The following is a 24,509-nucleotide window of genomic DNA, read 5'->3' as shown; positions in this document are numbered from 1 at the left end:
TTTAATAAAGCTTCGTTTTATTAAATAAATAAAGCTTATAATTATTATAATTATTAAATAAATAAAGCTTGCAATTATCGTAATTATTAAAGCTAATGCAATGCTATATTATAAGTAAATATAAGTTATGCATTATGCTTTTAGCTAATATAAAAGGACTTAATAATAAAAGAAAACCTTAGCTTTTAAGGCTTAAAAAAACTAATAATTTTTTCCTTTTAATAACTATAATTTACTTATTATTAAACTATTATTATTAACTTACTCTTAAATATTATTTATTTTATTAATAATTTACTCCTTATAATATTTATTATAAAAACCTATAAGTATAGCTAATAATATTAAAAAGCTATTAGCTTTTATTAAAGGGTATATAGTTAATAAGATGCTTGTTTAAACTTTAATTAACTTAACCTATTATAGATATATTAACTTAAAATTATGGTTTATAGCTTTTATATAGAAAGCATTAATAAAATACCTAATTACCTACTTAATAAGTATTTTAATAAGCTATATATAATAAAATCTTTATAATAATAACCTTTTTATTACTTATTATAAGAATTATGCAATATAAATATAAGTAATATTTAAAGCATTACTAAATCCTTATTAATAATGCTTAAAAGTCTTCCTTTAAATATAAGGCATTTATATAAAATATAATAATTAATTTATAGCACTATAATTAATTATCATAGCTTAAGCTAAGGAAAGATTAAAATGAATTAATAATAAGCTTTATAATGCCCCATTAATTCCAGAATTAAGCATAAATAAATATTATATATAACTTTAAAGATAGTAACTATAAGTATAACCTTTATAAGCATTATAAGTAAGCTTTAAATAATAATAATTACTAAAAAGATAATCCTTAGGGCAATATTTATTATCGCCACCGGCTTTAGGCATATAATTATAAAACCTAAACTTAATAATGCAATCCATTAAAAATTAATATGGCTAGTAGGGCTTATTATTATTAATGAAAAGATAAAAATAAAGCTTATATTAAAAATATATATTATACTTAATATAACTTTAGGTTGCCTTAAAAATACCTTTATTAAATAAGAAGTATAACCTATATAAAACTCTTTCCCCATAATATATTCTTAATCAATATTTAAATCTAGCGAAATTAATATAGTTTATAAAAACTTTTAATAACTTTTGCAAGTATATTAAGAACTTATATAATTTATTAAATAATAAGATAAAAATATTTTTTAATATTTATTATTATGTTAAAATCCAACTAAATTAATTTTATATAGTTTTTCCCTGGATATTTAAAAACTAAGCTAAGACTTACTATCTTTATTTTATAAATTAAATTAATATATTTATAATAGCATATTTTAAAATTAAGATATATTTTAATATAAACCTTAACTATTAGCATTATTATATAAACTAAATAATAACAATATTTATAAAGATAAAAGCATAAAATTTAAATAAAGACTTATATAAAGTTTTATATTTAATGCTTAATAAGTTATAACTTTGCTAATAAGCATTAAGCTAAAATTATATTAAAAAGGATAACTTAAGAATAATAATAATTAAAGCTTATAAAGAAGTTCTTAAGTTAAAAATGGCTCTTTTTAAGCTAGCTTAATTATATAAAGAGTTATTTTTAAACCTAAGATTCGCAATAAAAACATAGCTTAGCTATGTAATTATAATTTATATTATAAATAAAGTTTTAAATTAATATTATATTAATTATAAATATAATGATTAAAAGCTAAGGAGAGGATAATAATTATAATTTTAAGCATTTTAAGGAAATTAAAGGTTTAGCTAATTAAACCTAAGCCATTTAAGCTTTAGGTAGCTAAGATCCTATAGTATTAATTATAAAGCTTAAAATAATAATACTTATAAAAAAGAAGAAGGATAACCTTAAAAGAAAAGATATTATATTTATAAAAAGAAGGAATGCTAGTTAATTAAATATTTAGTTAATAAGTAACGTTTAGCAAAAAGAAGCTACTTAATATAATATAAATATAAAGATTATAATAATAACTTTAATACTTTTCTAAGTAAATTTAAGGAATATAAAATAAATAATAAAGATAAATTTTATAAATATAAAGATAAATAAAATTAAGATAATAATTATAATAGCAATACTTATGTTATAAAGGTAAAACTTAATAAGAAGGTTTATTATATAAATATTAATTTCCTAGCTAATAAAGTGTTTATATATTAAATCATAGGAAATAATATTTTTTAAATGGAAATAATTATTATAGCCAATTAATTCATCTTAAAAAATAAATATAATTAAACTTATTTTTAAAGAATCCTACTAAATATAAAAGCATTATTAATATCTATAGCTAAATATAAGCAATTTCTTATATTGCAATAAAAAAACTTAAAGTACTAAATTAATATAACTACCGTAGGAAAAGCTAAAATTAAATTTAATAATAAAATAATTATTAATTTGCTTAGCATAATAGAAATTTCCATCCTAATTAATTATATTAATTTTTATATTATTTAAGTATAAACCCTATTTCTGCTTTACTTAATAAATATAAATAAACTTTAAATATATTATAATAATATTATAAATAAAATAATTTCTTCTAATAATGCAACTATTATATTAATACTTAAAAAATAGGGTTACTTATGGTTTTTTTTAAACTAAACTATTAATACTATATATTTCCTCTTAAAGATAGAAATAAAAAAACTCCACTATTGCTTTAAATACCCATTAATAAATTAATTATACTAAATGCTTAAAAAAGCCGATAATTTAAATATTAATAAATAAGCAATAGCAAAAATTAAAAAAATATATTATTATTATTAAATAAGCAAACCCATGCTTAAATGTTTTAAGTTTACATTATATAATAATTATAAATTTAATTATAAAATCTTAATTAATATAATGTATTTAAGCAAATATCCAATCCTTTATATTATAAACTAAACTACTGCTTTCTAAAGAATAAAATTCTTAAAATCTATATTTATAAAGATTACATAGCAAACACTATAAATACTTTAAATTAATATATATTAAGAACTACTAAATATTATTAAATATAATATAGGAATAAACTTTGCATTCTTAAAATTCCATTTAAAGGCATAAATAATAGGAATTAAATATAAATAAATCCTTATAAAGGCATATTAATTTATTAAGAAAGTTAAGAGATATCATTAAGCCCTTAAATAAATATATAAAATCTTATATACCAAATTACATAATAGCATAAATAACGATATTATTTTATAAATGGCTATAAAAGCTATTAATAATATTACTAAATTAAATAAACTAATTCCTATGCTCCTAATCTTTAGCGCCTATTTATAAGTATTATATAAATCATTACTATTATTATTAACATAAAAGTAAGCAAAAGCTATTTTAAAGGCTATAAAGATACTGCGAAAAACTATAGCTAAATAATAAATATAAAACATATTAAACACTAAGGTTAAACCTATCTTTAATATAGAATATTCGCTGTAATGCAAAGTTTATATATAAAGAGAAAAAAAGGAATAAAAGGGTTTATATAAGATTATTACCATAAACGGCCATAATATAACCTTAAATATACTAAATAAAGCCATAACGTTTAAGTTAATAATTATTTAACTATATTATTAAAATAATAATAAGGAAATGCAACCCTTATAAGCAAAAAACCTAGCCATAAAACCTTAAATATAACCTATTATATAACTATTATTATTAAAAATAAAAGATTACATTATTATATTATATATCTTAAAGAAAGAAAATAAAAACTATAACTTAGCGATTAAATTAAAATAAGATGGAGTTATCACAATATTAAACTTACCATTTAAAGAATTTAATAAAATAAAAATTAATAACTTTATTGCTAAAGGTATCTTTTAAATTAAGAAATAATTAGTAAAGCAATATAGTAAATATTATCTCTTTAAATCCCATATAATATAAAAAATAAAAGGTAAAATTATAAAACCTTATAAGAAATTTTAATTTATTATTTAAGGTTATAATAATAATAAAAAGGGATTAATCTTAATATAAAGCCCAATTATTTAAAGAATAAGTTAATAAACAATTCTTGCACTCACCCCCTTATTAATTTAAAAAAAAGATATAGTTTTTATACTTTAAGATATTATTTAAGCCTACCCTTAAGCAAAGTCCAAACTACGCAAAACAATCCTTATAAAGCTATTAAAAGAATTAAAGAATAAATACCCTTTAGGTATAATTATTTATATTATTTAACCTTTATATAATATAGCAAAATCCAGTGTTTATTAATTTAATATATATTAAAGATATTATTAATAAAAGCTTAAAATAAATTGTTTTATATATAATCCTTGCTTAATAATTATAAAGCCCATATAACCCTTTAAGATAATAGGCATGTAAATAAATAATATATTAATTCTATTCATATTAAAATTCCAGAATAAGAAGAAGATTAAAATGAAAGCTATAAAATTATAAGGAAAACTAAAATAAAAATTAATGCTTAAAAACCTAATAAATTATAACAAGGCTTATATAATTATAAATATTATTAACTTAATTATTACTTAATAAAAGGGATAGGCTAATAAACTTACCTTTATTAATGCAATAATTAAAAACGCTCCTTAAAGATACCTTAAATAAAGAGCTTGCAAAATATATATAGCTTTAATCTATTAATTAAAAGCTTTATATAATCTTTTAATAGCTATATAAATATAAAACCCAAAGATAAGAAATTATAAGAGCCTAAATATGCAATTATTATGGTAAATAAATAACGTTATGCAAAAAATTAAATATATGCCTCTAGATTTTAAAATAGCAAAACTTTTTATATTTATAAATAAATTATTTATAAATAATTAGAACTTAATATTTTAACTTAAATATATTATTATCCTTATAAATAAAACTTATAAGGAAATTAAGGGATTTATAATAATAAGCAATATTCTCTATTAATTATTAATAAAATATAAATATATTACTTAAAGCATATTAATAAGCAAAATTTACGGTATAATAAATAAAGTAAATATTAAAATCTCCTTAATTATAATAATTAAAATAGCTATAAAATGATTCTTATTGCTAAACATACCTTTAATTATTTATATAAACTTATATAGCTTATATAAATACCTTATAAAGCTAAAAATAATAAAGGAAAAGCACTTTATAATTAATATTATATTATTATAAAAATTATATAAAATAAAAAAGATTATTAAAGTAAGGTAAATAAATAAAAAAAATAACCTTATTAATATAATAATAAAACTAACTTTAAATACTATATTATAAAAGCTTATTAATAATAATAAGCTTTATATATAAGTAAATAGGTTAATTAAGAAACCTAAAGTAGCCCTTTTTTGCTAAGAAAGGAGCAACTTACCGCTAGCACCCTTTTCCTTTTAACCTTATTACCGTTAGCTATAAAACCTTATACCTTTTAAACTTAAACCCTTAATATAAACTTTAACCTTTTATACTTTAATTAAAACCTTCTTAATACCTTATTATATATAAGGATAACCTTATAATTATTAATATTATTAATAATTATTATTTTAAAGTTAACCTTATTATTATTATTACTTTTTGCTGCTATTTATTAATAAAACATTAAAACTAACTTTCATTAAATTTATTTATAACTTTTTAACTTCTTTTATAATTAAAAAAATAAATTAATAATTATTATATAATAATTGCAAAGTTTTATATTATAAATATTTATTTTAATTATTAAATTTTTATAAAATCTTTTTCTTTTTTATTATAATAAAGAATATTAATAATAACTTATAAAAATTATTTAATACTTTTATTAATATACCTTATAAAGATAATAATAATAAGCAAAATTATTTAGTAAATATTATATTTACTTTCTACGTTAAGGATATACTTAATATAATCATTATCATGATTACTATTAATATAGCTAGCATTAAAGGTAGCCTTATTATAATTCTTAACCAGAATTAAGATTCCCCTATAAACATTATAATTATAACCTTAATTAATAAAATAAGCTTTGCAATTATAACCTTAATTAATAAAATAAATATTGCAATTATAACCTTAATTAATAAAATAAATATTATAATTATATTTCTATTAAGCAATAAGATAAAGATTAAAATTATTATTAAGGCTGTAAAAAGGGTTAAAATTACCTTAATTAATAAGGATAAAGATAAGCTTATTAGTTTTACTAGTTTTTATAGTAAGGTTATTGCTAATAACGCTTATTTAATGAATATTAATAAGGATATTAATAATAATAACTTTTATTTACTTACTTATTTAATAAATATTAATAAAGATATTAATAATAATAACTCTTATTTACTTAATATTAATAGTAATTTAATTATTATTAATAATAAAGATAATTAAAATTAAGTTAATAAAATCTTAATAAAGATTATAAAAATTATTTTTAACTTTATTTTTATATTAAGCATTAAAAAAAGCAAGTTGCTTATTAAGGTTAATTCTTATAAAATTATTAAAATTAATAAGCTAAAGGCTATAATTATAATTTAAATTAAAATACTTTTCTTAAATAATATCATTATAATAGCTATTATTTAAATTATTAATAACTTTTAATATTAAGATAAGTAAATATTTTTTAATAATATAGTTAAAAAGCTATGTATTTATATTAAAAGTATTGGAACTCTTAATGCAAGATTATATAGCATCCTTAATAATAAGAATTACTAAGGTAACTATTATCTTAAATGCTAAATTATTATAATTTTTATAATAAATAACTTAATAAAAGTTTTAATCTTAAGTATCTTTTATATATACTAAATTAAAAAGATTTAGTTATTAAAGAATTAAATTATTATACTAACTTAGCTTTAAAACTTTTTATATTAAATTATTAATAAGTATATGCAAGGCTTATATATAAAGAAACTTATTAAGAAATATATGCTATTACCTAAGCAACTTAAGCAAAAGATAATCATTAAGGAAATTAAAAAAAATAATAAAAAATAAAAGAAAAACTTAATAAATAATTAAGTTACTTATAATGCTTAGTTTTAAGAGAATAAAAAGTAGCTAAAAGAAAATAATTTAAAGCAATATTAAGTATATTTTAATAATAAAAATAAAGATAAAGATAATAATATTTATATTATAAAAATATATAATAAAAATAAATATAAGCTAAAGAATTTAGCATTAACTTTATAAATATTAACTTCCCTTATAAAAAAGAAATTTAAGATTAAGGCCCTTATATAAAAATTAATAATTTCTATAAAAAAGCAACTTTAAAAGCTAAGTATTAAGAATAATAAGTATAATATTTAAGGAATAATATAATAATAAAAGTTATAAGTTTAAAGGGTAATATAATAATAAGGGTTATTAAAACTTGCTTTAAAACTTATAAGTTATAATTTTAAGCCTTTTTAGTAATACTTTCTTATAATAAAGATTATATATACTTAATATGCAATGAATTATAATTTTAAGGCTAATTATAATAAGGATTATATATACTTATTAAAAAAAGAGAAAAACTATAAGTATTAGCAAGTACAACCCTTATTACTTAAAAGGCTACTTTAATTATCCCCTTCAGGGCATATAGCCTTTTAGAACTTAGACAAAACAACACCAATATATAATTGCTTCCCATATAATTATCATACATACAAGAGACCTACCAACATAGCTCATCGCCAATCCATCCGCATGCAACGAGACCATGACAACCGTCATTTCAGTCGTTCGCCTTCGTACTGTCCTAATCCACCCTTGCCTCCAGCGGCTCTCCAGCAGGCTCACTCTGTCCGGGCGGGTTAGTCAAAAGCCTCCACAAACGTCGCCGCCAGACGCTCCTCAGTCACCTACCCATGTTTATTTGTGTTGACGAACGGCTTAGCTGCTTTTGCCGCTGTGATCAACAGGGCAGCCTAAGCACTTGCAGCCGGATCCGCATTTGCAATCTGTTCCACATATGTTGACTGATTTAGACCGTGGTTTGTCTTTGGTAGTAAGTGATGTTTGGTGTTGTTTTGAGATTTGTAGGAGATTGAGCTGTTGACATTCGTGAAAGAGAGGGAGAGAGGGATATTCTGCCACGGGGTACGGGGCCTATTTATCTTGCTTGGCTACTTGACGACTGCCCTCTCTAGGGTCTGTCGAGTTTTACGTGACCCTGCATATTCGGCAGTCTAAAAGCCGGTTGACCGACTCCCAGACTGCCTGAGTTTGGCCTATGGAAGTGCTCTAAATAATGGGTAGAATGGGGTGGCAGCCAGCGCTTGAGTAGTTCTCCTCTGGCCTATTACGTCCCGCGAGGACGGCTTCTGCTCCGTAATTGCCTCCACCTTCCAAGCTATCGTGAGCCGGCTGTGATGTCGCCGCCACTGCCGTGTTGCAGGTGGGAGGGTCTAATGCATGCACCGCTCGGGGTCGGGTGCCGATACCTATTACCGGCAATGACTCCGGCGCGTACGCGAAATATCTGACTCTCTCTCTCATATGGACGGCATCCGAGGCGATTGGCGTCTTATCGGTCTGGTCGACATGTTATCTCAGGGCACATCGATATTGGAACTCTACACTGCTCAGGTAAAAACAACACGCGTCGCTGGTCATACCTACCTAGAGGTTCTTGCGCTTGCAGTTTTGGGCATGAAACGAGCCCGTTTCCATGCATAGCCCGAGACCGATATGCACATCTATCCAATCCACTTCCAGGTTTTCCATAAATTATGCATATAAGTGACTTCCAGGATAGATTGGTCTTTTACGTTGAACCGATCAGAATCTCATGTCTCTTCTTGACGGTTTTCCAACTATACATTACGGGAGGGACGTTCAAATCGCAAAGCTCTCCAGTCTTGCCCTATGTGGTATTTAGAATCATGAGCGGCAACTTATCATCAACCTAAAGAAAGCGAAAAAGGACAATTCAGGCTTCCTTCCCATCGCCCCCAGATTTCGAGAGCCAAGGGCCTCATGGGTGTAGGTGGTTGTTGTCCCCTTACCCTGCACCGCCACCGCCTCTACCGCCTCCGCCTTCATATACAACGTCTAAGCGCCGACCTACATTTACATAACGATTTCGAATGTTGTTCTCTTCAGGCAACACTGACTCCGCAGGCCTGTCTTTCGGCCAGCTAACCGAGAGGGCGTGGCACAGCTTATCTTATCAGCCCCAGCACCACATTTAAAAGGCCTCCATTTCGCTGCAGCTCATTGAGCAAGAGCTTCTTTTAGCTAGGCAACATTTCATAAAAATCGACCTACTTCTACAGTCAAATTTGTGCCTTGGACCTATACAGATGGAATACTCGTCTCAATTACCCATCAACATGTTCAGGCTTGAGGAATATTCTTTCTATGACAATTTGCCGGCAGGAAAATGGACTCGCATCGTGCTGCTCGAACCGGGGACCTATGATGACCCTATCCAGTGTTCATTATATCTCACACCTCTTCAATCTGCAGGTAAAGAGTTCCTATTCTTCGTTACAATAATAATGATAATTAAAGAGACTGATAACCACATGCGTTTTAAAGAATACGAAGCATTGTCTTACACCTGGGGCAGCACAAAAGATGTCAGCTCTATTACCTGCCAGGGGGTTAAGATTAATGTGACGGCAAATCTCGTTGAAGCTTTCCGTCAAGTCAGGTATGAACACGAACAGCGACATATTTGGGTCGATGCGATTTGCATCAACCAACACAACCTCCAAGAGAAGGGTGTTCATGTCAACATGATGGGAGAGATTTACTCACATGCATGGCGGGTCATTATTTGTCTTGGAGATGACGGACACAATGGCGAATCTGCTAAGATAGCTTTTGACGTGATTAGAGACTACAACCGAATCGCCGCGAAGTACATGGTGGAGTCCCGAATCGCCGATGGTAGTTGGTGGAGGCCGAAGGAGGAGGACGGGGGTTTTGGGCCGGTCACTGGCGACCGGCTGCTCCACGCCGTGAAGATTGTCGAAAAGCCGTGGTTCGGGCGGGTCTGGGTCTTCCAGGAGGTTGGGCTCTCCAGAGATGCCATCTTGGCGTACGGTGGCTCGACCATCAACTTCACCGAGATCATGGAGCTTATCGAGGCATGGGGGCAGACGGGAAACGAGTTTCCCGGTATCTCTTTCATGTCCGGCTGGATCTCTGGATTCTTCACACATATTTGGGCGACTTTTGCCACGAGCATCGACCAGTCATGGTATCGGTCTTCCTTTATCCTGAGAACCTCCGCACAGCATGTCATGCGGAGGAACACGGCGGAATTTTTGGACGTACTCTTCAAAGCGAGACGGATGCAGAAAGCGACGGATCCTCGGGACTTTGTCTACGCCTTTCTGGGGCATCCTCTTGCGAGATCGGAAGACGGAGAGCTCCTGGTGGAAGCTGACTATACAACAACCATATCGGAGCTAAGACTGCGGCTCTTCTCTCGCCTTGCTGAACGATCTCTTCGATTCACTGGCTTGACATGGCACAAATTCCTTACAGATCTCTCCGACGGGCCATCGTGGTGTCCATATCTAGACTGCCATCGAAACTGGACAATCAACGGCAGGTATGATGCCAGCAGAGGTGAACACCTACTGGTCCCGGTCGGGAAGCACCGCGCCCGTGTCAGCGGTTTCTGCCTCGAGGCATCTGTCTATATTGTCGACACGGTCTTACTTTGCGGTGAGGTAGCCGGGGGGGATGAAGACGCTTCCTATGTTCCCACAGAAAAAATGCTTTCCGCTCAGCCCAGTCTCGCGGAACAATACTGGGCAGTCCTGGAGGCCACAGAGAGCCGTAACGGCCTTGCCTACCCGGACAAGGCTCTGGCATTCGCTAGCACCCTTCTGCACAGCTGTGACGAGGATGACCACGCATCGATTGCCAGGAGCTTCGGCGACTTCTGCAGAGAACATTGTCCGATAATCCAGAATTATCTTGAAAAGTATGAATGGCTCGACCAATGGGCCTTGGAGACGACTCGTTTCATACCGTTCATTCCTCGCTCGGGGAGTAGCATCAATGGAGAAAGGTTTTTCACGACAATGAAGGGATATTGGTACGTAAGACTCTTTCTTGACAAGTCGTATGGCCCGCAGTAACCAAAGGGCTATTGCTGAACTGAACTGCTTACACCTCAATGTAGTGGCACAAGTACCCCCTTGGTAGAGCCCGGCGATCTCATCTGCATTATTCCTTCTGTCCAGACACCCCTTGTTATAAGGTCTGTTGAAGGAAAGGACAAGACTTATCGCACAATCGGCTCATCTTATGTTCATGGAATTATGTACGGAGAAGCCTTTAAGGCCTCAGAGCCGGGCCATAGCTCTCCACAAGTACTTGTTGCTCAGTTTGTGTAACAAACTTCGCACACCAGAGATTTGACTGGCACAACAATCGGAATCTCAAAATATTATTAAATTATCTGTGTATATAATTCAGAATATAATTCTAACGACAATGATCTAATTTCTTTATTAACTACTACGTATTTAAATGTCAATTCTTTGTGAAATTAATTGGATACTGAAGTAGAATTTGATTAGGCTGCGGTCACTAAATGGGCGTACCGTTGGCTTTAAGTTTGTTTCATCTCCGCATCGGGCGACATCACTCGACCGATCCTGCTGCCGGTTCATACAACCGCAATCTGTTCTCCTTCAGCACAGTCATGTCGTCTCTCGATGAAGGCCCTCATGATGAAAGCGTATCCTCTTGGGATTCAACTGAGGATCAAGTCTCTGAGTTAAGGTCCCTTCAGGACCTCACGATCATTGAATCTTTCAGTCCAGGCACAACCGTGCCCAAGCACACAACCTTCTACCACATTACGAGCGACGAAAGATTATACTTCGGTCAAACGTCCAGAAACAAAAAAGAGCTCACGCTCCAAGAATTTAGACATGCTTTGGAGCGCATTCCTGATGAAGAGGTCTACCCCAACATACCATCACAACCACCTCTCACCATCGCACCTGACAGCATCGACCAACCGACCTATATCAAGCGACCCGGGCTGAATAGCTTCGAGGATATGAGAGGCACACCATTTGTCCCCAAGGAAATCCTTCAGGAGACGCTCATCATGGAGCAGATCTCCCAGACGGTACATCCCAACATAATTCGCTACTATGGCTGTCGAACTCGCCGCGGCCGAATATGCGCAATCGTCTTGGAGGAACTTGAGCAGACGCTCTCGCAGTTCATTTTGACAACGGAATTCGACACGCTGGACAGGACCAAGTTTGCAGACGGCATAGAATCGGCCATTGAGTATCTGCACTCTCTGGGTCTAGCTCACAACGATCTCAACCCGGACAACATCATGGTCAGACGCGGCAAGAACGACGAGATCCAGCCGGTGCTCATCGACTTTGGGTCCTGCCAGCCGTACGGGAAGCCGCTGGACTCGCTTGGGACTGTCGGCTGGTATGACAAGCCCTTCTTCCACTCGGAACTGGAGCATGATACGTTCGGCCTCGCCAAGCTCCGGAGATGGCTGGAGAAGCCTGAGTGGGGTTGTGAGTGCTGTAATGTGCGCTCCTTAGGTAGTGGCCACAAATGTTACCGTCATTGCAATGTTAACAATCACGTGAAAAGCTGCATTCGACTTACACTGTTAATGATTATACGTCAAAGCCCGTGGCAGTCCCTTGATTTGGAGTCAGCGTACGCCCACCCAGCTTCCACAGTACGCCCACCCAGCTTCCAGCGTTGGCCCACCCAGTACTTCCTTTTCTTAGTATTATATTAATAAAACTAGGTACTTTTCTAAGTTTACCCCGCATATAAAAAGCTAGGGTAGCTATTTTCCAATTTAAGCAATACTTTAAAAATACAAGCCTAAAAAGCCCAAAGGGCCCCAGAGCGCCCAGAGGGCGGCAGAGCGCCCAGAGGGCGGCAGAGCGCCCAGAGGGCGGCAGAGCGCCTAGAGGCGGCAGAGCGCTTAGAGGGCGGCAGAGCGCTTAGAGGGCGGCAGAGGGCTCAGAGGGCGGCAAAGGGCTCAGAGGGCGGCAGAGGGCACAAAGGGCGGCAAAGGGCAAGGGCAAAGGGCAAAGGGCAGAAGTAAACTTCAAGTCGCAAATAAAAGGGTAGCTATAAAACCCCTTTAAAATAGCTATAGCTTTGCTAACTTAGGAACCCCGCAGTACCTATATTTTAGTGCAAATGCAGCTAATTTTCTTTGTACTAGGTGGGCCAACGCTGGAAGCTGGGTGGGCGTACTATGGAAGCTGGGTGGGCATACGCTGACTCCTTGATTTGATGCTCTGGAGGTCTGTTCTACTTGTGACAACGGATATCTCCCTCGAGGCTTTGAGCTCTGCTTGAAGATTCATATTCTTCCCTCACACACCTGAACTTTCGAGACCAATCCGTCAATCCCCAAATTCTGTTCCGCCGCGCTGCTTTACATACTGAGCCCTATTCTCCAGCCCTGACGTGGTAGAAACTACCCAGTTTGCTGTTCTCTAAGTTTGAATTCTAAAGTAACGCGTGTTGATTACACAGATACTACGAAACAGAATACGGATCCGGATTTTCTAACACAACTTTTCCTTCTCTGTTTTGTCACTCAAAGTTTCAGGTAGACCCACATCCTCTTCTTTCCTACTCAGAACACATCATCGAGGATGAGCCGGCAACAAACTACGCCTTCACCCCAGGGCTCCTCCCGTTGCGGTACTGCCACAGCCGGCTCAGCTCCTTAACCTTGCGCGTCATCGTCACCGCCCCTCCGCGGCCAAGCATGCCCGGGGACCCAGGCGGCTGCTCCGAGTCGTCATCGGTGTTATCGCCGCCCTCCCCCCTGGCCCCGACGGTGACCTCGCCCTCCATAAAAGCATTCGTCTCAGCACACCCGACGAGCTGCCCCGTCTTGCCGTCCCTCTCGAGCGGGAACATGGCGTTCAGGTAGTGCTGGCACAGCAGGTGCCCCTCCTGCCCCCTCGCCGCGGTGCGGCTGAAGGCGCGGCCCGCGAACACGGGCGCGCTGGGGTCCGCCGCGCTCGCGGCCTTGAAGTGCAGGACACCCCACAAAGCCACGAAGTCGGTCGAGTGGCAGTAGTGCTCGATGTGGCCGATGGCGCTGCCGCTCAGCGCAGCAGGGTTCCTGCTGCCCGTCTCGCGGCCCGCCAGGGCGCCGGGGGAGGCGGGGGGCGTCGAGAGCATGGGCGGCGGGGAGACCGGTGTCGGCGGCGTCAGTGGGGGTCGTTCTTCCTTGCCTCCTGAGGCTTTACCCCTTCGGCCGGTTTCGAAACTGGCTGTGCTGCTCCTGCCGTCGTGCCCAGGGCTGCGTCGACCGCTGCGGCGAGGGGCTTCTTGTCTGCCTCTGCCTCGGCAGCCGCGCTGCGGAAGGGGTTGTTGAAGTGGTTCGCCGCGTTGCCAAAAGTATAGACCTCAAGCTTGGACAGCAGGTTCTGGGGGAGCTCCTGAAGCAGCCAGTCGATGATGGCGCCGCCCTCGATTCCGCCCTGGGAGTGCAGGATGAAGACGACCTTGGTGTTCTTCTCGTCGGACAGCGCCTTTTTCACCTCCACGTAGCACCGGCGTATGTCCTTTGTGGCGTAGCCGAATGTGCGCTGAACTATGCACTCGAGCAGGTCAAAGACGATCCCGTAGCTTCAAGGGCTCGTATTAGTCAAGGCGTGGGTCGGGGTCTCGATAACAGCAAGTGACACTCACGTTGAGTTGTGAATGCCCAGGACTGGCCGGCCAAAGGTGAGAGCCAGCCTGTCCAGGTTGCTCCTGAGCCAGTGCTCCCCGGTCGCACTCGCACATGCCGTGCGCCACCCCGGGCGCAAGCGCTTACGGAGCTGTTTATGTGTCTCGATATGGATGCCCCAAAGTGGTAGGTGTGATAAGGCCATGCTTCGCGCAGGCCGAAACGCATGTACCGTCTCAACAGGCACTCAGTCTTTGAGCCGCTTCATAAGATTCAAGCCCGGTTCTGCTCGTCTGAACGTCCAAGGATGAGGTCTGGCTGCTTCCGCTGCTCAGCGTCGAAGAGTAGATAGGCTGTTCCAGTCTCACCCACACCATCGGCATGTTCCGCAGGCAGACTAGTTGCTATCCGGAGCTGACATGTCTTATGATGACGTTCCTGTAACCACGGCTACATCTGTAATTCCCGTCCCTTCAGAGTGGCCCTCGAGCTCGGCTTTATTGTCTCCAAACTAGTCCAATGATTTTCCGAGCATGTGCGTGTTATCGAGTCAGGCACGTAGATACTCGAAATCGTGAACCTCTCATGTTCAAGCCTACCACACAGCTCAAGCCGAACTTTGCCGAAATGTCTCGCCCACTCTATCAGACCGTAGATCACTTGATGTCGCAATCGGGATAGTCGAATCGGTGGCTGATGGCACCACAGATGGACAACAAAAAATTCGGTACATGATCGTGTTTTATTTAATCACGCATATTGATCAGCACCACGAGCTCACTGCCTGGATCGCGTCATAAAAATAGGATCTGCTGTCCTTAACGGAAGGCATGTTGGGGTAAAGACAAATATCTTCTCGCTACTCGTATATCATCGATGGCCAATAATCCCGGCCAAAACCGCCTTCTAGCAGCCATAAGCCCACAAGACAAATGGCATTTATCTCAACTCTATGCATCTATTTCCGACCAGAGAGAGAATAAACCTAGACCAACACCGTTCACACACAGAGATATCAAATCCCATTAACAAGACGCAAAGGGCCCTCGCTTCCCTCTCCCCTCCTCTGCTCCGCAGCCTCGGCAGCAAGGAACCCACGGATAGCAGGGCCGGGCTCTTTTGTGCCGCCAGCGCCGTTCGCCGCCTGTCTTCCGAGCGCAAGGTGCCCAAAGAGGCATTCCCACAGGTCTCCCTTGTCGACCGCCTCGCCAGCTGCCTTGCCCTTCCGCATTAGCTTCGACAGCCTGGCGTGCTCCAACTCCATCGAGTTGGCCGCCTCGATCGCCTCGTCGCCCGGCTCGGGCGTGGCCTCCGTCGACTTGCCCTTGCCGCGGGACCGCGTGTTGTCACCGATGTGAGCCATGCGCCTTCGGACGGACAGATTGTAGATTGATTCCTCGACCGTGCCGTCGACAATATACAGCCAGACGGTCGTCTCCTGGTCTTGTCCGATACGGTGCACTCGCGCGATGGCCTGTAGCTCTAGCGCGGTGTTGATGAGCGGCTCACAGAGGAAGACGTGGCTGGCGTTGACGAGGTTGAGGCCACTGGAGTGGGCACGGGCGTGCAGCAGGAAACACTCGATCGAGTCATCCTCCTTGAAGTCTGCGGCACCGTTGGCCTTATCAAAGGAGGTGAAGCCGATTCGATACCGCTGGAAGGCCAGCCTGAGCACGTTGAGGAAGTCGGAATACTGCGAGAAGACGATGGATTTGGCTCCCGGATCTGACTCCCGCAGCCAAAGTAGATGCCGCACAAGATTGTCCACTTTTGTGGTGAATGCTGGTCCATCGAGGTCAATGTCCTTGATCTCGGCCAGCTTCTCAGCGCTGAACTCGCTATAGATGGCTGACTTCTTGGCTGGCGCATCGCCGTTTTGGTCGTGATTTTCAGCGGACTTCTTGGGTGATGTTGTAGTTGAGTCTGAATGGACTTTAAGCTCTTGCGGCTTGAGAGTGATGTCGTGGAGACTGGAGCTGTTCAGACGTTTCTTGCAGACTGGACAGTTGTGGTGTGCCCTGAACCAGAGTGTGATACAATCCTTGCAGAATTGGTGACCACAAACAGTCAAAACTCCAACAGTGAAGTTTTCTCGGCAGATGATACAAAATCGCTGGTCCCCGTCCCTGGCATCCATTTCCTTGAGATGGAGAACTGCAACACGTTAGCACGTGGAAGAGTTGGTCGATGGGTGGGGAAACAAGGCCGCGAACGTCAAGTCACGGAGGACAGACGCCTCGGAAAGGGTGCGATATAAGGTCGAAAGACTGGCGACGGGCTACCTCGCAGCGTACAACAAGGAACCCGAGCAATGTATGGTAGGAAACATCTGCGATTCATCGGCGGCAAGGCCGATGCTAGTAGACAGGAGCTTGTCCCACAGCAAGACTTCCAACGAGAGTGCATAGAAGGCATGGGAGACAATATGAGAAGAATCAATACTTACGATATCTGTGCTTTGCATTAGAAGCCTCCAGCTTCTCGGCAAGCACCTCCTCCTGGCGCAGCATTGCGTTCATCTGGTCGTCCCCAGAGGGCCCCTCGTACGGGGCCACCGAATCTGACACGTTCTGCAGCTGACGGTAGAAGTCCACCCGCGCGTTCATCGTAGAGGTAAAGAGGTCTAGCTCCGAATTCATGGTCTGTGCAACCTTTTGCTGCTCCGAGAGCTGTTTCTGCGTGGTCTTCAACTGCTCCGTGACGATGTCTAGCTCGAGCTTCGCGCGATTCGATCCGTTCGCGACTTCGTGCCGGAGCTTGACGGTCGCAGTGCGCAGCTTCGCCACGACGGCTCTCAGGGAACGGAGATCCGCGGTCTCTTTATCTGGCTTGGGCTTGATCCTATCGCGCACCGCGAACAATTCCATCACCTTCTCTGGGAATGGGCCTTCGCCAGTGAAGGCTTGCTGGAGCGAAACCCTGGCCTCATGCTCGACCAGCTCGTTGGTCTGGCCCGTCACGACATCCTCACGATCTGCAATTGCCGCCCTGAGGATCTGAATATAGACCACGATTTCTTCCATGAGTTTTGTCGAGTCCTCATATTCATCTCCCGTGATCTCAACCTCATCGTCTTCATCTACAAGGGCCTTGAGCAGGAGCTGGATCACATGCTCGCGCCAGTCATCGAGCTGATCGGCTTGCTCGTTCAGACTCGCGGCGAGAAGTTCAAGGTCCTCGACCGCTGCCCGACTCTCAATGCCGCGCTTGTCGACGCTCTTGTATTCCGGTATGACAGCGAAGGTCTGCTTGGATGCTGCATCAGAGATCTTCTTCATCAGCCTTTCCGCCTTTCGACGGCTCTCATCAAGAATCTCTCTGCGTATTTTCTTCGCAGATTCGTAGCCATCGACTTCCAGCTTCTCAAGTCGACGAAAGTCGTCCGAGTCTGGCACGGTCATGTCCTCGTTCGATTTGATTTGAAAGTGCGCGTTGGCACAGAAGAAAACGGCTTTGTGTTGAATTTCCAGTGCTGACCGATAACGTCTTCGGGCCTCTCCTACACGGCCCTGTATTGATATCCTCATCATTGGCATCGTCTTCGACCGCAGCACGATCTCCAGTAGAAGATTTAGCAACTTGGATCTCAAACTGAAGTTTCTCCCGAGACTCCTTCACGATGTTGTCAATAGTCCCCAAGACGCCTTGCCAAATCTCGAGCGCAGTCCCCACACGAGGTGAGTTCTCCAATAGCTGACCTCTCGTCAACTTGGCTGACAGTAGGGCTCGCTGGTCAGCACGTCTAGACACCTCACTCTGCTCGATCATGACATCCAGTACTTCCGCAACAGTGCGCATTGGGCCTTTCCTATGGCCCAGAGCTCTTCGGTTCCGGTGACCAACTTCTGGGTGTAGTGCGGTCTGTCGCAATCGATCCAAGGCGGTTCTCATTCCCTCGAGCACACCAGGGTCCTCTGGATCCCAACCGTCGCGAATTGGGTTACCCTGGGTGTCAAGGCCACAAGCGTCAACCACTTCTCTGAAAAGGGTTTGATAGTGCTGTTCTTCGACCGCGGTGAAAGGCATTGTGATGACATATCGCTTCTGCGCAGGGATGGCGATCTCATGTCTCACGAGCCGCTTCGAGTGACGCAGTGACAGCTGGTTGAAGAGTCGTCTGAAGCCGTCTTGATTGGAGCTGAGCAATGCGTTCCAGGCCGGGATATTGGACGCGTACGGCTCGTATCGCAAGAATAATAGCAAGCCTCGAAGGTCCTCAACGCTGTCTTTCACAGGAGTTCCGGTGACACCCCAAGCGTTGACGCGGGGAAGGAGTCGCGCCAGGGTGGCTGCCTTTGAAACACCACTCTCGATCATCTGAGCCTCATCAAGGCAGACGCGCCACCATAACAGCTGCGTCAGTGGAGACCTGGGTCGGTGGTACTTTCTGGGGTTCCGTCTCGCCCTGTCTGGTTCGCCGAGCGCGTAGTCGAGTTCCGAAGTTAGTACGTTATATGTAGTTACGACCACATCGTGGCTGGCCAAATCTTCGATGAGCGCCTTCTCCATGCTCTGATCCTCGCGCACCTGCTGATTCAGGCCATTGTACGCCATGACATCCAGGCTAGGTGCGTGCTTGCTCAGTTCCGAGAGCCACTGCTTCTTCAAAGACGATGGGCAAACAATGAGAGTCGCCGGAGTCGTCTTGACCTTTTCACCAAGGTAGTGGTCAAAAGCTTCCACAGACTCGGCAGGCTGGCGGTTAAGAAGGCACAGTGCCAGAATCTCAACAGTTTTCCCCAGCCCCATTTCCTCAGAGAGAATGCCCCCTCTGAAATTCTGTTCCAAATTCTCGAAGGGTGCTGGGTTTTTGGTAATCTTTCCAAGAAGCTTGCTGATATAACAGACCTGTCCATCAGCATCCCGTATCTTGGCGAATGCACTTGGAGCATCGAAGGGTTCGAAGGCGATGTTCTTGACGACGCTGTCATTCCCGTCTGGGCGTCCACACCACTGCACGCCTTCTCGTCCAAGCATCCATCGCACAGCTCGACGTTGGAAAGGATAGAGTGTTGCATTCATGCCTTCAATGGCAAAGTCCTCTGGGGGAGTGGAGCCTGCGTCGGGAATGTGTGCTGCTTCGTAAAACATCTGAGGTGAGCAAGAGTCCTGTTTCTTCTGTCTTGGGACTGCGAAAAGTTCAGGGAAGGCCTCAGCCAGGATCTCTCTTCTGAATTTCTGTTGATACGGAGAGAATGCGGTCGCGAAGGTAGTGGTGCTGACATTCCAGTTGACCTGAAAGTTAAATGTGAGTACTGTGGTGCCATCATCTTCATCGAGCCGGACATCTGCATCGACCCAGATGGCATCTTCGGTCCCAGGATCTGACCACAGGACGTCTCGTGCTGCAATGATCGCTGCAAATCGATCTGATACATCTCTCGTCCTGAGTGGAAAAGCAATGCTAAAGTTGCCACCCTTGAATGATGGTTTCGTCGAGACGGTGAAGATGTAAGAGTGGGCAGGTTTTGCCTTGGCATCCGAGGCAGTCAAGCCAAACCGAAGCTGAGAGTGGACACCAGAGGCGTGGGAGGATGTCGAATCCAGAGGTGTGTGGCGGCTTGTCCTGGATATCACCAGCTGCTCCCGAATGATGGGGACAGACTCGGGACCGCCACCGTCGGTCTTTCGGCGTTTAGCTGGACGGCCGTCCTGATCACTGTCCTTGGCAGATAGGAAGCGGATGAGATCCGTGAGGGACGATGGAATCGGATCTATTGAGGATGGTAAGCGAGTTTTCTGGATGAGGTAAAGAACCAAGGCCAGTGGGAACTGACCTGTTGCGTGCGCGTGGACACTGGTATCTGGTTGTGAGCGTCGAGCTCCGACGGCAGCCTTCCGACCCATGACGGCCTGCCTTGTAAGTGAGAGTTACCTGCGGGTTCTCCGTATGTGCATTCTGACAGGCAAATGTGCCCAGCCCAACCTGAGGACCCAGGAATGGGTTACGATGTAGGTGGTTGCAAAAAAAGAAGGAGAGAGAGAGGAAGTGTAAGGAAGTGAGTCGGTAGGTCCCCGGGGAGCCGTAAAGGTGTCGCAGCCTAGAGCCGGTCCATCAATGATAGAAGGAAGGCACCACCCCAACATGCAGGTCGTGCAGGCAGGGGGGTGCCAGGTGCAGGGGATCGCGCGTCATTGGTAACCAGCGAAGCTGTTGGTAACTGCTCTGAGTTGCTCTATCGATAAGGACGCGACGCCACTCAACGCCGTCTTTGCATGCCGATCCGCCGACGCCGCGACCGCCCTGGAGCACGCACGGGCCAGCCATGAATTTTTGAGCCGCTGCAGCTTGCCTCCGTCTGTCTCGACGCCCCGGGAAGCTCCATCTGCACTGCTTGCATTCACTGCCCGCACACTCGGCTGATCTGGACCTCACCTCACCAAATCAAGGGTGCATTGTCTTTCGTTCTTGGTCCTGGCATGGTAATCGACCGGTACGTCGCGCGCAATGCACGCATGACACTGTCCCTCGTCCCCCCATCCACTGACCGCGAGCTCCCCCCAGATCATGAAGACGTCGCAGTTCCGGACGGCCCTGCGCCTCCTGACGCGGCCCAGCACCGCCATCCAGCAACCCCTCCAGACCCGACACGCACACCAGCAGGCCAGCAAGGTGCCGATAATACCGTCGCCGACCCCCTTCGTCCCGGACGTCAAGACCTTCCTCACGCTCATCGGCCGCGGCCTGAGCTCGCACACGGCCAAGTTCCCCACGTGGGAGGCGCTCTTCTCCCTGACGTCGCCGCAGCTGCGCGAGCTGGGCATCGAGCCCCCGCGCACGCGGCGCTACCTGATCCACTGGCGCGAGAAGTTCCGGGCCGGCCACTTCGGCCCGGGGGGCGACATCAAGCACGTCGAGGACGGAAAGGCCAAGCTGTCGGTGGTCGAGGTCGAGCGGGGTCCGCTGGATTTCTCCCGGCACGTCGTCAACGTACCTGTGGACAAGAAGCCCGAAGAGGTCCCGGCGGAGGAGAGAGTCGGCGTGGACGGGTATCACGTCGAGGGGAGCACCGTCGTCGGCCCGTACGCGCTGCCCATGAAGGGGGGACGCGCCGCCTTGGTCTCCGTTACGGAGGGAATGTGGGAGGAGAAGAGGGGCCGCAAGGTTGACGGTGGTGAGAGAAGGCGGGCCGAGGTCAGGTTCAAGAGGAGGGTCGCGGAGCGCAAGGCGCAGAGAGAATCTATGGGCTTTATGTGAGGCGGCACTAGGCGCGAGGCCTAGACCGAGACGGACCAGTGGGGGATAGCGTGAAGACGATCACGTTATCGTTTGCAGGCCTTGTGGCCGTCTGTACAAATACCAATACCATTTGGAAGTCAAGTCATGGTGTGCATTTCCTCAAGCCTTGTGAGAGCCACAGTGCGCGAGGGCTTGCAGTTCGCTCCGAACGGCTCCTTATTTGCGGCTATCAAATCGATAGACTCCACCGAAATGCCGCTAACTGGCAGGTATTGGCTTCCCTAAAAATGTCAAGTGACAAAAGATGCGACAGAGGAAAACGAACACCTGAATTGCTTCCGGTACGGATTGGCACGTGAGCAGCACCTACGAAGAGAATCTACGAGGAAGTAAAATTAATAATCTGATGCATATAGAAGCAATTATTTCCCGAGTGATTTCAGTCATGCAGCCATCAGAATTGAACCGACTGTCTGCTTCTGTCCTCTCAAAATGCTTGAGATCTGACCCGATCACGGCTGCACCGCTGTGTGTAGTTAGGCGTCTGGCAAAATACCTTAAACCGAGAGACAGGATCAGACAGAAAGCATTCACATATGACATGTGATGACCATTTTGACAGGCTGGTACATGAGCAGAGTCTGCTGCAAGTTGAGCTACTTCTGAGCCCTGATGGTTGCCGCACGTCTCTGAACCGCGAAGCCTCGGCCAGCGTGATGCAGATGCGTCCCCACCGTGTAAATCATTCTGACAGAATCGTTAACTGGTGTCTAAACAAGAAAGTCTAGACGTAAATTTTCTGAGCTTATTCATACTCGGAGTCCTGGGCCCATGTCGATCATCTTCTCCAGTTCGCCCAGTTCCTGTTGCACTGGTCGGTGAGTACCGGTGCTGAGTGTGGTCCCCGCTTTTTAGACTTTGGCGGGCCGTGCCGGAATCCCATGCTCCCACGCTGTCGGGTCGGCCCTGTGGTACTGTACCCATGCTCAAGAGAGACAGTTGCAATCAGGAGAATCTTGTGCCATAAAGAGCTTCGATAAGGGACATATTCTGTCTCTCAAGATATCGTCTTATCACCCTTCTCACAGGGAAAAGATGATGGAGACTCGCTGAAGAACACAGAGGGAGAGAGGGACAGACGGAGCGAGGGTTGAGGTGTTCGGGGGGCGGCGACGCCAGAACTTGTACCATCGAGAATCCATCAAATCTGGTACAACGTCATCTGGAATGGGAACGCGTATTCCATCAATTTAGGGTGTTCCTCACGATGACCTTCCTTTTAAGGTTTGGCAGGGCTGGGAAGGTGGATCTGTCCTGACGGTGGCGGGTGGGCAGGCTGGCAGGCTGGCCCCAATGCGGGCGGTTGGCTTACCTCTGTCCGCGTCATCCGATGTCGAATGCGCACCCACAAAAAACTAGGCACCCAGAAAAGTTCCATGCAACCCCCCATATCGATGCACGCCATAATCATCCACTTTGCTGCAAATCATGAATAAACAATACGCGTCTTCTGTTGAGGAGTCGGGGTTGAAGCTTTTTCGTTTTTGTTCCCGCTCAGCCATATTGTGCACTTTACATTTTCCCATTCGAGGAGGAGCGCGCGTGGCGCCTGCACCTGGACGTCAGCCACTGGCTCAGCAGGACCAGAATTGCTCCGGTCGGTAGGGTACCTGCAGTTGGCCACCTAAATCGTGAGGCTCCAGAGGATCAGCGCCCTGCAACTGGTGCAGGAACGAAATCCGTTGCCCAGCTTCTATTTCTGTTGCGTATGAGGCATATGGAAGTTTGCGGGAAGATGAAACTCGTGTGCAAATTGTTCAGGTCACGAGGCCGCGAGAATAGGAGAGACCCGGCCGAGTCTGCTCGGAGCAGAGATCCTGCGGGCCTTGAGATTGGAACCGCCGTCCTGAAAATTATCAATTGGCGAATCAGTGGCCGGTCGTCTGTTGTCCGCTGACCTGTTGACGGGCGGACGTTCCGATTCTCACCGGCCGGCTGGAGCATGGGAATAACGGGGGCGCGATAATAATTAGGTGCCCAGGGGAGCATCGGCGCTCGGGGCCACAGTGGGGTTCGCACCCCCCTCACCCCCAGCACGTGGGCAGGCAGTACCTTTCAGGTAAGCTTCCTCAGATTAAGCTTCTGCTGAAGCCTGCGGGCGGCTCGCCATACCTTATCCGGACGACCAGCCCCCCCCCCCGCCAGCCCGCGACGAGCCACAGAGCACATTCCGACTCCGAGCTCCGAAGGATTGGTCAGCTGGCGCACCACAGCAAGCAGTTCGTCATTCTCTACCAGAGCCTCGAGCTTACGCCCTGACCTTGGTCCCATCTCGCTTAGCTGGCTTGGGTGACTCAGGAACAGGATTCTGCTTCCTCGAGTCACAAATGAGTCACCCCGGCGTCGATTCTGGTCACCCCCCATGGCCCTTTGGCTGGCACGTTGCACGGTGCATGTCGCACACAGGCATGCTCTGCCCTGCCTCTTTGGCAACGCTCATCGCGCGGGATATTCAGGAGCTCCCGAATGCCTTGGATGTCACTCGCGATAGTGCTCATACCAGCCGTATCCATCACTTGCTCCGTCCCGTCAACACCCCT

General features: G+C 42.4%; 6 protein-coding genes across 6 annotated transcripts; 3 read left to right on the top strand and 3 right to left on the bottom strand.

Moving 5' to 3' along the window:
- Positions 1-9,810: 9,810 nt before the first annotated feature.
- Positions 9,811-11,169, top strand: INS49_014919 (uncharacterized protein; the record flags this gene model as incomplete). Its single annotated transcript, XM_043175607.1, has 1 exon — positions 9,811-11,169. One exon carries the CDS (start codon positions 9,811-9,813, stop codon positions 11,167-11,169), a length of 1,359 nt encoding a protein of 452 aa, XP_043020564.1.
- Positions 11,170-11,738: 569 nt separating this feature from the next.
- INS49_014918 (uncharacterized protein) lies at positions 11,739-12,690 on the top strand (the record flags this gene model as incomplete). Its single annotated transcript, XM_043175606.1, has 2 exons — positions 11,739-12,588; positions 12,668-12,690. 2 exons carry the CDS (start codon positions 11,739-11,741, stop codon positions 12,688-12,690), a joined length of 873 nt encoding a protein of 290 aa, XP_043020563.1.
- A 1,024-nt stretch (positions 12,691-13,714) lies between these two features.
- On the bottom strand, positions 13,715-14,236 carry INS49_014917 (uncharacterized protein; the record flags this gene model as incomplete). Its single annotated transcript, XM_043175605.1, has 1 exon — positions 13,715-14,236. The coding sequence occupies one exon, from the start codon at positions 14,234-14,236 to the stop codon at positions 13,715-13,717; it is 522 nt and encodes a 173-aa protein (XP_043020562.1).
- Positions 14,237-14,265: 29 nt separating this feature from the next.
- Positions 14,266-14,934, bottom strand: INS49_014916 (uncharacterized protein; the record flags this gene model as incomplete). The annotated part of the gene is made up of 2 exons (XM_043175604.1): positions 14,266-14,686; positions 14,750-14,934. The coding sequence occupies 2 exons, from the start codon at positions 14,932-14,934 to the stop codon at positions 14,266-14,268; spliced, it is 606 nt and encodes a 201-aa protein (XP_043020561.1).
- An 810-nt stretch (positions 14,935-15,744) lies between these two features.
- On the bottom strand, positions 15,745-20,627 carry INS49_014915 (uncharacterized protein; the record flags this gene model as incomplete). The annotated part of the gene is made up of 5 exons (XM_043175603.1): positions 15,745-16,883; positions 17,176-18,180; positions 18,233-20,443; positions 20,507-20,526; positions 20,605-20,627. 5 exons carry the CDS (start codon positions 20,625-20,627, stop codon positions 15,745-15,747), a joined length of 4,398 nt encoding a protein of 1,465 aa, XP_043020560.1.
- A 610-nt stretch (positions 20,628-21,237) lies between these two features.
- On the top strand, positions 21,238-21,927 carry INS49_014914 (uncharacterized protein; the record flags this gene model as incomplete). Its single annotated transcript, XM_043175602.1, has 1 exon — positions 21,238-21,927. The coding sequence occupies one exon, from the start codon at positions 21,238-21,240 to the stop codon at positions 21,925-21,927; it is 690 nt and encodes a 229-aa protein (XP_043020559.1).
- Positions 21,928-24,509: the final 2,582 nt, after the last annotated feature.

The sequence above is a fragment of the Diaporthe citri genome (genome assembly GCF_014595645.1).
Source record: "Diaporthe citri strain NFHF-8-4 chromosome Unknown scaffold_8, whole genome shotgun sequence".
NCBI lineage: Eukaryota > Fungi > Ascomycota > Sordariomycetes > Diaporthales > Diaporthaceae > Diaporthe > Diaporthe citri.
Note: the sequence above shows the minus strand (reverse complement) of the source record. Positions and strands in the feature narration are given on the sequence as shown.